This window comes from Otolemur garnettii, unplaced genomic scaffold (assembly GCF_000181295.1).
Source record: "Otolemur garnettii isolate 467f Iridium unplaced genomic scaffold, OtoGar3 scaffold00015, whole genome shotgun sequence".
Lineage (NCBI taxonomy): Eukaryota > Metazoa > Chordata > Mammalia > Primates > Galagidae > Otolemur > Otolemur garnettii.
Genome location: NW_003852410.1, coordinates 19,750,733 through 19,763,507, shown reverse-complemented (window position 1 = coordinate 19,763,507; position 12,775 = coordinate 19,750,733). Strand labels below are relative to the sequence as shown.

Sequence of the window (12,775 nt, the reverse complement as noted above, 5' to 3'; positions counted from 1 at the left end):
AAAAAGAAAAGATTCACTTGTAGGTAGGGTTTTTCAGCAAATACGTGTGGTATATAATGAAATGGGTTTTGCTTCGTTAAAATAAATTGAAATACCACACCTATGGTGCATTTTACAAGGGTACATCTCAAATCTACTAAGTGTAGAGTATAAACATCTTAACACAATAATTAAGAAAGTGTGGTGAAGGCTATGTTAACCAGTTTGTTGGATGTATTTCAAATTCTATATAAACCAGCACATTGTACCCCAGAAATGCATTATTGTACACAGCTATGATTTAATAATAAAAAAATAAAAAATAAATTGAAATAGAGACCAGGCCGGAAGAATCCAAGCAAACAAAGCCAGTCAGGCCTTGTAAGTGACCTTAACCTTGCTTGATTTGCAGACATAAAAAAAAGTAATGAGGGGTGGTGCCTGTGGCTCAAAGGAGTAGGGCGCTGGCCCCATATACCAGAAGTGATAGGTTCAAACCCAGCCCGGACCAAAAACTGCAAAACAAAACAAAACAAAACAAACTTAATGAGCTACTTACTGTAAATGCCTACTTTAGAGAAAAATCTAACCAATCAGAAGCAACCAACTAACTTACAAAACTTTTCAGCAAGATAAACCAAATAAGGCAACAATATAACCATAACTAATCCAATTACTTTCTTTGCTTTACTTCCATGTTTGTCCTACAAAAGTCTACCCCTGTGCCCCTGTGTTCCTTCCACGGAGCTCGGAAACCCTTCCAGTATGGAAACACCCAATTCATGAATCACTGGTTGTTCAAATAAAACATTAAAAAATTTTATGGTGTCTCAGTTTATGTTTTAATGGCTTAATGTCTCTGATATATGCATAGATATAAGAGAAAAAGAAAATAATCTGCTTTGTATTTAAATATACTTTACATATACAATAACCAAAAAATAAGATAGCATATATTAATTCTAAAACATATTTAAAACTTAAAGCACATACATACACCTGATAATGAAAGTATGACATGTGGCTTTACTTCTCTGGCTTCAAATTCTAAACACTTTGAAGTATATACACCACAGAGCTAAAAGAGCTGGGCTCTTCTCAAATTTATTCCAAATGACACTGTAATTCTATCAAACCTAGATTTAATTCTCCCATTATTCAAGGTTTTTTTTTTGTTTGTTTGTTTGTTTGGTCATTTGAGCAAAGAATCATTGCAAGCTATGTAATCACTTATACTTTCCATCAATTTCAAAATAGCACATACAGTAACACTGACTACCAATAAACCTATTTCAGATACTGCTATTTCTGTAGATGTTCATTTACTCTAAGATTTAGAAATCATTTAGAAACACAAAAATGACACAGACTAAGACAAACTAAGTTTTCATTGTGCTTTGGAAAGGTTTGCCTACCTGATATTTCAAACAATGCTTTGGGGTGGTATTTGCATGACTACATTTCAGGTGAGGCAAAAGAAGTTTAAAAAGTATATCCAAATGACTAATAAATGTATGAAAAGGCACTCAACCTAGGTCATAACAGAAAGGCTACACACACCTACATGAATAACTAAAATTGAAAAAAGACTGACCAATGAAGGTCAAGTTAAGTGAAAGACGGAAAACATAAGAGAGTGATGAATCACAACATACAATGCCATTTTTATTAAGTTTTCTTTTGAGAAGAGAGCACAGTAGGAGACAGACTAGGGGATACACCTTAGGAGGCTTCAAGTGTGCTGGTTGCGCCCTATTTCTTGATCTGACTGGAGGTTACATTAGTATGTTCACTTTCTAATAATTCATCAAGCTGTATCCTTAAAAATCGTATACTATTTTGTGTGTAGGTTATACAATTAAAAGTCAATAAATAAAAGTTCATTAAATTTTTAAAAGTGATATTGTCGTATAAAATTATAGCCCCTGTAAATCGGAAGAGAGTGCGTGTAAGGGTGTACGTGTCTCAACTCATGTACTACTCTGAAGTACTGCTATCATCACCACTTATAAATGAAGAAACTGAAGTACACAGAAATTAAATAACATGCCTAAGATCACCTCACAACCAATAACTGGTAAAGATAGGATTAGAACCAGGCACTCAAGCACTAGAGCCCCACTTTCCACTCTTCAACTATTCTGTGGCATGGCATACAGGTGGCTCGTTTCTTTGTGGATATTTTAAGGGTTTTGAAAATATGACTCTAAGCCGGATCTAAATCAGGAAGCACAGTCAAACCAAGTGAGGTATTTTCAAAAATGCCAACCATTTATTACTACTTTCCAAAATCAGGGCTCTAGGAGATGGGTGCAGTGGCTCACACCTATAATCTCAGCACTTTGGGAGGCCAAGGAGGCAGGATCACTTGAGGTCAGACATTTGAGGCCAGCCTGGGCAACCTAGCTATACCCCATCTCTACAAAAAAAAAAAAAGAAATTAGCTGGACATGGTGGCATATGCCAGTAGTCCCAGCTACTCAGAAGGCTGAGGCAGGAAGATCCCTAGAGCCCAGGAGTTCAAGGATACAGTGAGATGTGACCACAGGGTGACATGGGGAGATCCTTTTTCTAAAATAAATAAATAAAAAATATGGCCCCCAGAGAGCAAAAGATTGGTTTAACTTAGACACACAGAATTGGGGTTATTGTGCAGATTCATGCCAACTGTCTTTTCCTTGTTATTTACTTACATAAAATATTTTACATATTCCAAATGTTAGTCTACTCATTTTCTACACCTTTGAATTTCTAAGTTCAAAATTAAAAATAGAAGCTAAAACATAATTTAGGAAATCAAAGAGCCAAGGATGACATTCCATAGAGTGTTCTTTTAAATGTGCTCAAATGCTTAGCAGACAACCAATCCTTCTTTTATTTCCTATTTTATACTGTTTTTATTCTCTATGATTTAAAGAATGCTGGTGTCTAGAATTCTTAAAATCAAAATGATGAAGACCACCAGCAGGACAAATGCTATTGTTTTTCTCTCATCTCAAGCTCAGCTAGAAAATAAGAGAAATTATAAAATATTTAATGATACACTTCACATAAATCCAGTTTAGTAAGCAAGTTATCTTGAAAAGACTCTTGTTTTAGACAGTTTGGTAGAGGAACTTCATTTCATACATATCATCAACAAATATCCAACAACTTAGTTATAAAGATACTTCCATCAGGTAAGTGAAAAATCAGCATTTGCACTAATAGTTAAGCAAAATAAATATAAGTTTCAGTTCCAGGGATGGTAATATGGTAATATGAATTGATGGTTATCAATATATGTCAATTGATAACATTTTTACTGAATGATGCATTTATTACCTGATTGGCAGGATTATCTTGTACACTGACAAATACATAGTTGTATCAGCTGATTTAAGTTCAACCATAATAGGTCTTTTGTAATTTTGACTTTCATTGTATTCGACTGACTAATCTTTATATCTAACAAGAAAACAATAGTTTTGAAACAATTAGCTCTGGGTTCTTGGGAACTTCTACCTCTGGGCTGGTGAATAGGGTTCTACTTGAAAAAACTACTGTCAGAACTATAATCAGTCTCCTTGCAAAATCAGATCAACTCATGTATACTATTTTTTAGACTCTGTTCTCTAAATTTTGTAAAATGATGCCAGGATTGAAAATACCCATTACATTTATACGCTTCTGAACCGGTTTTAAAATTTCAAGATTTGGAAAATGTACTGTGAGATGAGCTGTGCATTCATTTTCCTGATATAGCATGAGAAAAATAAAATAACTCCCACGTACCTTTATCTACACAAGATGACAGCTAATCTCAAGAAAGCTGAAATAATCCAAGCATTTGAAAATATTCCATAGGGTGAAATAAAATTTTTTAAAGAGAATCTTTTTTAAAAATATAGTTCTGCAAGTGATTTTTTCTTCCCTCTTTCTCCATCCTGTACTTTTACAAAATTAAAATTCAAGATCACTAAGAAAAAATGTTTCAAAGAAAACCCAATGAGGGTCCTGGTAGATTTAATCTCTCAATGGCTGTCTATTATTATTAGCATTGAAATTCAATAGATGCTAGAAGTTCACAGTATTTTATTACAATCGTTGGTTCTCTGGGTACTTTGTGGTTCAGATAGCTTAAAGAGCTATCTGTTATGTCCATGGCATTTACAGATTTCAATTGGTTTGTGAATCTCTGGGAGGAAAATGATTCTGCCCTGGGAAAGGAATGGGAATAAGTAATAAATGAATTAATAAATGAGTAGGGATTCATTCATAATGTTTCTATCTAACCAATGAAAACAAAGTGCTTTTGTAAACAGAAAAAATTTTCATTCTGCAAATGATTTCTTCATTGCTGGTGCCTTTGAACTTCAATAGTTTTGTTATTCCTAAACAGCAGTGGAGAACTGACGTTAAGTACTGACAATATATTACCATTTATTTTGCATATCAGAAAAAAAGAGTTATCAAAAACATAAAGTCATCGACTATCTAAGTCATAAGTAAAATGGATAAGGATACTACTAATCTAAGATAAAATATTATGCGTGAAAAACAAATAGGCTATTACTATATACCTTATGAGAAGTTTCCATATTAAGTTCACACCATATAATCTTCAAAATCTGGAAAATTGTATTCTTTTTAGTATGTTTTTTCATTCATGTTGTTCTTAGTGATAATTCAGATTCCTCATGTCTTCAGACATTTTATTAACCAACAAAATTTATTAGATACTCTAATAATACTTAGCTAATGATTTTCAAATAAAGTTTAATACTAAATGATTGTAGCATATGCCTACCTCACAGGTCTATTAAGAGAATTAAATAAAAACTTGTATGTTGGATATTCAAAATATTTTGGTCTTCTATGTAACAAACATCCACCTAAAAGCATGTTATTATAGACAACTGAGTATCTATAGTTCAAACAAAGCACATTGGTATTTAACTTGGTTACTATTATTAAATGAATTGATCAAATATTTATTAAATGCTGACTATGCACCTAGCATGATATAGTAGCTACAGTTTAGTTAGCTACTAAAAGTTTTTAACAAAGTTAAAAGGAAAAGACACAGGCCAGGTGTGGTACTCACACCTGTAATCTTAGCACTCTGGGAAGTGGAGGCAGATGGATCACTTGAGCTCAGGAGTTCGAGACCAGCCTGAGCAAGAACAAGACTCATCTTTATTAAAAATGGAAAAACTAGCCAGGCATTGTGGTGGGAGCTAATAGTCTCAGCTACTTGGGAGGCTAAGCAACAATACCCTTTGGCTCCAAGAATTTGAGGATGCTGTGAGCTATGGTGATGCCAGAGGACGTTAGCCTGGGCAACAGAATGACATTCCATCTCAAAACATAACTAACTAAATAAATAAGACAAAAGATACATATGAAGCAACAATAGAAACTATGAAACTATGCACAGTTATTTGGTACTCAGTTTATGTGTTACAAACTGTGATGGTTTGAGGGGAAAACTGAAAAGCATATAGGAGGTGGAGCCATTATTTCTCAGTGATACATGATACAATAATCCTGTAATTTTCCAATATTATAATAATACCTTCAGCATCATATGGAAGGAATCTGAGACTGACACCTCAGTAAGTCATGTAAACGTAGGATTAACCACTTTAGTGTAAATTACCCAAATAATGTTTCATGCCAACTAATGTTTCACTGTTTGCTATATTCTAGCCTTCATATTCCCTTTCACCTCCCAGGACTTTGTACACACAGCCTTGAAAATAAGATCCTGGGGTTGTTTACAAGCTTTTCATCCACAATGAGAGCTAAATCTTCCTGTATTCCAATGGAGCATAAGGTGGAATTTGCATCTGGGGCTGCAAAGTACAAGTGTTGACTAATCAACACTCTTAGCAGCAGGAACATCATCTCTCAACGTGAGAAATCAAAACATTATGCAAACTCCCAACAAAAAGCAAGGTTACCTTAGGATCAGCTGTGAGTAACTTAAATGCTTGATATACTTGAGTTTCCTTTACACCGCCACCAAGATCCAAGAAGTTGGCTGGCTTCCCACCATTAAGGAAAATGATGTCACAAGTAGCCATGGCGAGCCCAGCACCATTCACTGTGAAATGCAATTGGCATACAAGGAGGGATAAATTTAGCAACATGAAGGATCCATAAACTTTTCCACTCCCCCCTACTGCCAAAAGAGAACCCTGTCATCACAAGGTCAATGTCTGCGGCCTTGTTTGTAATTCCATTGAACCAGATCAGATCACAGAACTGAGAATAACAAAACAAATGCAAAGAATGAATAAAAGCACTTGGGAATAAGAAAATGGATTTATTGAGAAGTTAAGTCTGTCTGGAAAACAGAAAGAAGGAAAAGAGTTTAAGTAAGTAATCATTTTAGACCAGTAGCAAAGGAGAGAGTTTAGATTCTAAAAAGTATTAAGTTTCAGAGAATTTGGAAAGAGGGAAAAAAGCTATGAAAAGATACCTGAGCCTCTAAATTATATTCTTTTTAGTATTCTTTAAGAGACTGGAAAAAATAATAGGATTCTCTAAAACATTTGCTGAGAATATGCTCCTTTGAATGTGGCATCTCCCTGGGATTGAACCACAGGGCCCACCTTTAATAGGATTTCATACTTTTTTACAGTTAGTGCAGTCGTGCATGTTTATATAATGTTATCTGGATAAACTTAGAAAACAATGAACAAATGACAGAACCAAAAACAATATTCTTATCCCTTTGTTCCTTTTTCAAATTAATATAAGAAATGTTCACTAACAATGCAATCATTAAAATTAGAACCATAGGGCTGGCTCTGGTGGCTCATGCCTGTATTCCCAGCAATTTGAGAGGCCAAGGCAGGAGGATTGCTTGAGGACAACAATTTGAGACCATTTGGAGCAACATAGTAGCAAGACTCTGTCTCTTTAAGAAAAAAAGAAAGAAAAAAAAAAAGCAAACAAACAAAAAACACCCCTAGAACCAAAATATGCCTTAGGAGCCTTTCTTACAGAAATCAAGTAGAGTTTTGACCAGGAAATTCTTGTTTTCCAGAGCTAAGTTTTATTGATCAATAATACTTCTTGTTCTTCTTAAGCTTAATTATATGAAATTACTTTCCTCAGGTTACAAAGGAAAAAAGAATCTCCTGAACACAGCAGAAACTTTCAAGGTAGGAGGGGTACCAACTTTTCTTTTCTCTGCACATTGGAAGAATAAGAGTTGAGCTGGACCATGCATTAAATACACAAACACTGACAAAAGCTGATTAGCAAAAAAATGGCCTGTGCATACTTTTCATGGTTTCTGACATGACATATAAGGAAAAAAATGCCCTCACAAAATCAGCATTCAACCTGCGTGCCACAGCTTGGACATCCCTGATAAGTACCCTTTACTTTTTCTGACCCTTGAATTCCCTAGACAAACCTATGAACCATGACTAATTAAGTTTGGGGCAACTAAAATAAAAATGGTTTACATGGGATACAAAAACCATATGAAATGGTTGCATAGTTTTTATGGTTAACTACTTGGTCAAATCATACATGTCCCTGCAGTGGCCGCAAAGAATCTAAATTTGTTCTAAACATACTGCGGCATCTTGTCTCCTTTCTAAATGCCTGCAAATATCAAGAGAGCATTACCTTATCGAGATCAGAACAATGTGAATGATCTGGTACATTACAGTTATTGCTCCAATACAAAGCAAGAGCTTTTGGTATCACTTGTAATCAGATGTCATTTTCTACGGTATTGAACAGCAAACTATGCACAAGACCTCTTCAGTTCTGAATATAATGATACTATTGGTTTAATGAACTACAAATCTTTTTTATTTTAATTCCATTAAGATTAAGACCTCAGTTTCCAGTACAATGAATTGGTTCTACCAGAATCATAGCCTTTGGCAATTAGGTCTAAAGTTTATAAATCTTGGTACTAGAAGCTGTGAACAATAACAGAAATTGTATTGCCTATAATAGACTCATTCTTACTTCAGCTGAATAAGCCATTTTCATGAATTTAGATAATTATGATGAAGTCAACTATTTTATTAATAAACTGGCATAATGGATTAAACATTTTGATTATCTCTGAATCCTCAGTAATATGATTAAATTATATGCCCTCTTGTATACCCTCTGAAAAAGCAATTTTGTTTTAAACTCAAATTTCAGAATAATTCCTAACATATTAACACTGACTTTTTGAGTAGTAAAAGTTCTGTTTTTGTTTTTAAACTAAGCTCAGTTTAACTGAGATTCTTTAAAACAGTAGTTCTCAACTAAAATGATTTTGCATACCTCAGATATTTGAGAATGTCTGGAGACTGACTGACTTTTTGTAAATCATTTATTAAGGTTTTCACAACTGGAGCTATTAGCAGTAGCACCTAGAGGCCAGGATGCTGCTAAACATCTTAAGATGCACAGGACAACTCCCTCTAGCAAAGAATTACCCCACCCAAATCTCAGTAGTGTCAGAGTTGTGACACCCTGCTTTGAACCAGGTACCAGTGATAAAACGAACTTTGAGAAGAATTCTGGACAGTTTCCTAAGACTTTTGGCTATAAGAAACTCACATGTTTATTTCCTACTGGTAAATAACATTTCAGAAATCAGAGTTTCTTAAATTCTATAAAAATCGACAAAGGATTCTTTTGATATATCAACTGCTTCTTACCAAAGCAGGCAATGTTTCCATCCAGTCCTATGTATTTGAGATCATATCTGGCAGCTTCATTTTCAATGGGCTCATTCTCTGATTTGTCATCCATAGCAAATATATCCTTTTGTCGGAATTCTGCGTTGTCATCAAAGTTTATCTTGGCATCAAAACAGACAACTAAATAAAGAAAAAAAGGAACATACCTGAATATCTCTTGAGAGCTACAAATTACATTCTCTAGGCTTGCAGGCACTAGAGAAAGAAAAAGATACTGTCTTTTTTTTTTTTTTTTATGCTATAGCCAGGAGAAGCTACTATGCGTTAACCTTTAAACTTTAGGGCTACAAAGAAAAATAGGACTTGGCTCCTATTCTCAAGGGATTTTATTCAAGTAAAGAGCATATTAAATTTTTTTTTTTTTTTTGAGACACAGTCTCACTTTGTTGCTCTCAGTAGCGTGCTGTGGCATCACAGCTCTTAGCAACCTCAAACTCTTGAGTTCAAGAGATCACCTTGCCTCAGCCTCCAAGTACTTGGACGATAGGCACCTGCCACAACTCCCAGCTATTTTTAGAGACAAGGTCTTTGGCTCAGGCTGGTCTCCAACCTGTGAGCTCAGGCAATCCACCTGCCTCGGCCTCCCAGAGTGCTAGGATTACAGGCATGAGCCACCACACATGGCTGAGCATATTAAATTGCATGTGTTGGTGTCTGTTCAATAAAATAACAATACAAGTTACCATTATTCATTAAAAAATATAGACTAACACAGCTACACACAGCTCTGATTTTCCATTTTTATTTTATTTCTTATTAGTATTTAACCATTGATAATCACTTTTCCCCCTACATGCCAAGAGACTAGATAAAAACTAATCCTTTTTTCCTCCTATGAACAATGGAAAATGAAATTTTTATTGAATCACTAGTCTCTGAAATATTTCCAAAAGACAAGAATGGCAAGAATGCTGGGATAGATTCAGTCATTTTTTAATTTAATCCTTAACTAATTTTGCAACATCTAATTTTTTAAAAAATTGTGTATAGTTGATTCTTGAACAACATGGGTTTGAACTGCATTAGTCCACTTATATGCAGACTTTTACTTAAGGTATTTGAAACTCATAAATATGGAGGGCTGACTTTTCACATACACGGGTTCCACCTGTGTATTTAAGTGCACAGAATGATGCTGATATACATATATACACAGCAAAGTGATTACTGCAGTGAAGAAAATTAACATACCTGTCTCCTCACATAGTTTTGTTTTATGGTTTTTCTGTATGTATGAAAGCACTTGAAATACAGGTGAACCTCTCTAAGTTACCACTCACAGGACTACGACCAACTGGCCAACGTACAGAGGTGGTCAATCTAGCAAACTAGGCCTGCACATGGTGTGTGTCCAGTCTATAAAAATTAGATTGACTTAAGGAGATGGTCAACACAGGGAGGTGGTCAACTATGGAACTTCTACTGTATACTTTTTTTTTTTTTTTAGCAATTTTCAGTATACATTACTAACTGTGTAACTTTGATAAAATAACCTAGTTCCTCTGTGGACCTTGGTTTTCTTTTTTGAAATAAAAAAGGAAACAACAGTCCTTGTTCTACTGATATATTTGCTTGGCGGCGGGAGGGGGGGGTGTGTCTGCTACAACTAGGGCTGTGCCCATGATTCATGTAGGCCATCTTATGACTCTTTTGATTTGAGTCACAAAACACTAGGAAACCTTGACTGATCAGTGCCAGTCAAGGATAATGCCAGGATGCCCGGCATTATCAGCACTGTTGTCTCCACCCTCTGGTACTGGTAGAAATCTCCATGTTATTGGTCAAGAGACTTGGACACAACAAAACTCATTCTGTGATGGGGACAGACCCAAGATTTACAGATGTACTACATGCACAATCAGAGAGAGACTGCAGTGGGGTGGGGTAGTTTTATTGGTATCTCTCTTAGAACAGAAACTGGTTGTCTGTTGTGACATTCCATGATAACATTCTTTTAACTAACTTGGAATACTGACAAGCAGGAATCTTTGACCAAATATACTACTCACTCCTCTCCAGCAGATAGGTACCTGCTTCTTGAGGGTGAAGGGATGGGGTGTGGCCACTGAACAGATCTCACTAAAAAGCAATTAATAGCCATAGTTTGCTAATTCCATTTGCCTCCTAAGAAAAGAAAACATGGTTGTACATGGCATCTGGGGTCATAGGCCCTAGTAGAAGGATTTCCCCAGGGCCGCCATACCACAATATTTAAGCACTTTAATACAAATCAGTACAGAACTGCCATATTATCATCTAAGAATACTTGGTATAAATATAAATCCAGATCACAAATTACTTAAAGTGGCACTGAATGACAAGAAAGAATCTTATGTGGAATTTAATGTCAGCTTGAGTCATTAGTCTTGCCACAAAATGCCCAACTGCTTTGCCTACATGCTGTGAATACATGGAGTAAATGAGTAATTACTTTCCAGAATATTGAAACCTTAATGATGGAATCCTTCAATTACCAAAGGAATCGGCCAATGTTCTCTGCTTGCTACAGTGGCACTTTCTCAGCAGTTAATGACCAGTATAATAATCAATAGGAAAGCAACTCCATTCTTAGCTTTCCACTGGGTTTATAAATACATTCTAATTAATTTATTAGTAATTTTAGTTCCTCTATTACTCATGGGCAAAACTACTTGTAATTGACACCTTCAAAATAAATAGGCAAAGGCTACCAAATTGACTAAGTGAAAAGTTTCAAATAAAAAAATTCTTTGTCAAGATCGATAAACCAGTAAATCAAAACACCTCCAAGCTGCCCTTTGCCCCTTACAAGGACTACTGGTACTAGCTACTTGAGAGAATGCATATAATTAATGGATATGTACGCAAAGTTCACCAGGCAGTCCCAACTAAATGGCTGCAAACGATTTTTAAAAGATGCTTTCCTATAGTAGAACAGTATTTCAAGGGGAACACCTTGACAGAAATTTACAGTTAATACAGAGCTTTACGAAGTTGTCTGAGGGATACATGGGGCATGTACTAATGGCCCCTTGCCAACTGTCTCCCTCTGCCAGTCCCCCTTTAACTGGGTTGACTTATGTATGTCCAAGCACTCTGTAAGTAAGGAGACTTAAGGGTTATGAAAGGAGGGGGCAAAATTAAATTGCCACCCTCAAGATCCAAATCTTTTTGCCTGTAATCCCAACACTTGGGAGGCTGAGGCTGGTGGATTGCCTGAGCTCACGAGTTTGAGACCAGCCTGAGCCAGATGAAGAACCCCCTCTCTAAAAAAAAGATAGCTGGGCATTGTGGCAGGCATCTGTAGTCCCAGGTAGTTAGGAGGCTGAGGAAAGAGAATTGCTTAAGCCCAAGAGTTTGAGGTTGCTGCAAGCTGTTACACTATGGCACTCTACCAAGTGTGACAAAATGAGACTTTTATCTCAAAAAAAAAAAGATCCGAATCTTTTTTCAGTGGAAAGGGGATGAATCACTTTAAAAAGATTATGTAGGGCCTCTCTTAGATACATTTGCCATACCTGCTCAATATTTTAAAAGTAGTGATACTGTGATTTGCAGGAAGAAATATGTATTTTGGTTTTCATTTCCAATTCTTGGCACAGAGCTCCTAAAACCCTTGCAATTTCTTGAGGACCAGGGAGGGGCTAGGAGAATCTTTTGTTCTCTTGTTTGGTCTTTGACCCTGGTTCCTAACACAGAGCTCCTGTGTATCTCTGACTAATTGGCTAATCTTTTGGAATTTCTTGGGAGACAAGAGTCTTTTCTTCCTATAAGGCAACTCTTGGTGAGCTCCTGGACAGTGCTGGTCACCAGAGGGACCAAACTATGGTCAGAAGCTTAGAATTTTCAGCCTCACCCTCATTCTTCTAAGAAAGTGAAAAGGGCTGGTGACTGCTCATGTCTATGTGATGATGCCTCTATAAAAATCCCCAAACTATGAGGTTCTGAAGAGCGTTTGAGCTGCTGAACATGGAGGGGGAGAGGGGATGGGGCTTGCCTGTAGAGGGCAAGGAACGTCCTCTTGCCTTCTCATATCTTGTTACGTACCTCTTTATATAGCTATTCTTTCGTACCTTTAATATAAAGGTAATATATTGTAATAATTT

At 35.9% G+C, this 12,775-nt stretch overlaps 1 protein-coding gene across 2 annotated transcripts in view; it reads right to left on the bottom strand.

The window, feature by feature from the left end:
* SUCLG2 (succinate-CoA ligase GDP-forming beta subunit) overlaps positions 1 to 12,775 on the bottom strand; it is a 342,595-nt gene that overhangs the window by 132,246 nt on the left and 197,574 nt on the right. The window contains exons 8-10 of one of the 2 annotated variants that reach the window (XM_023510685.1): positions 8,649 to 8,810; positions 5,925 to 6,067; positions 4,034 to 4,178 (exon numbers count right to left, since the gene is read on the bottom strand). In XM_023510685.1, the coding sequence (XP_023366453.1) occupies positions 4,107 to 4,178; positions 5,925 to 6,067; positions 8,649 to 8,810 (377 nt within the window). In that variant the 3' untranslated portion in view covers positions 4,034 to 4,106. Of the gene's footprint in view, positions 1 to 4,033; positions 4,179 to 5,924; positions 6,068 to 8,648; positions 8,811 to 12,775 lie in introns of those variants that run through there. The other variant, XM_003785512.3, reaches the window with a different exon arrangement.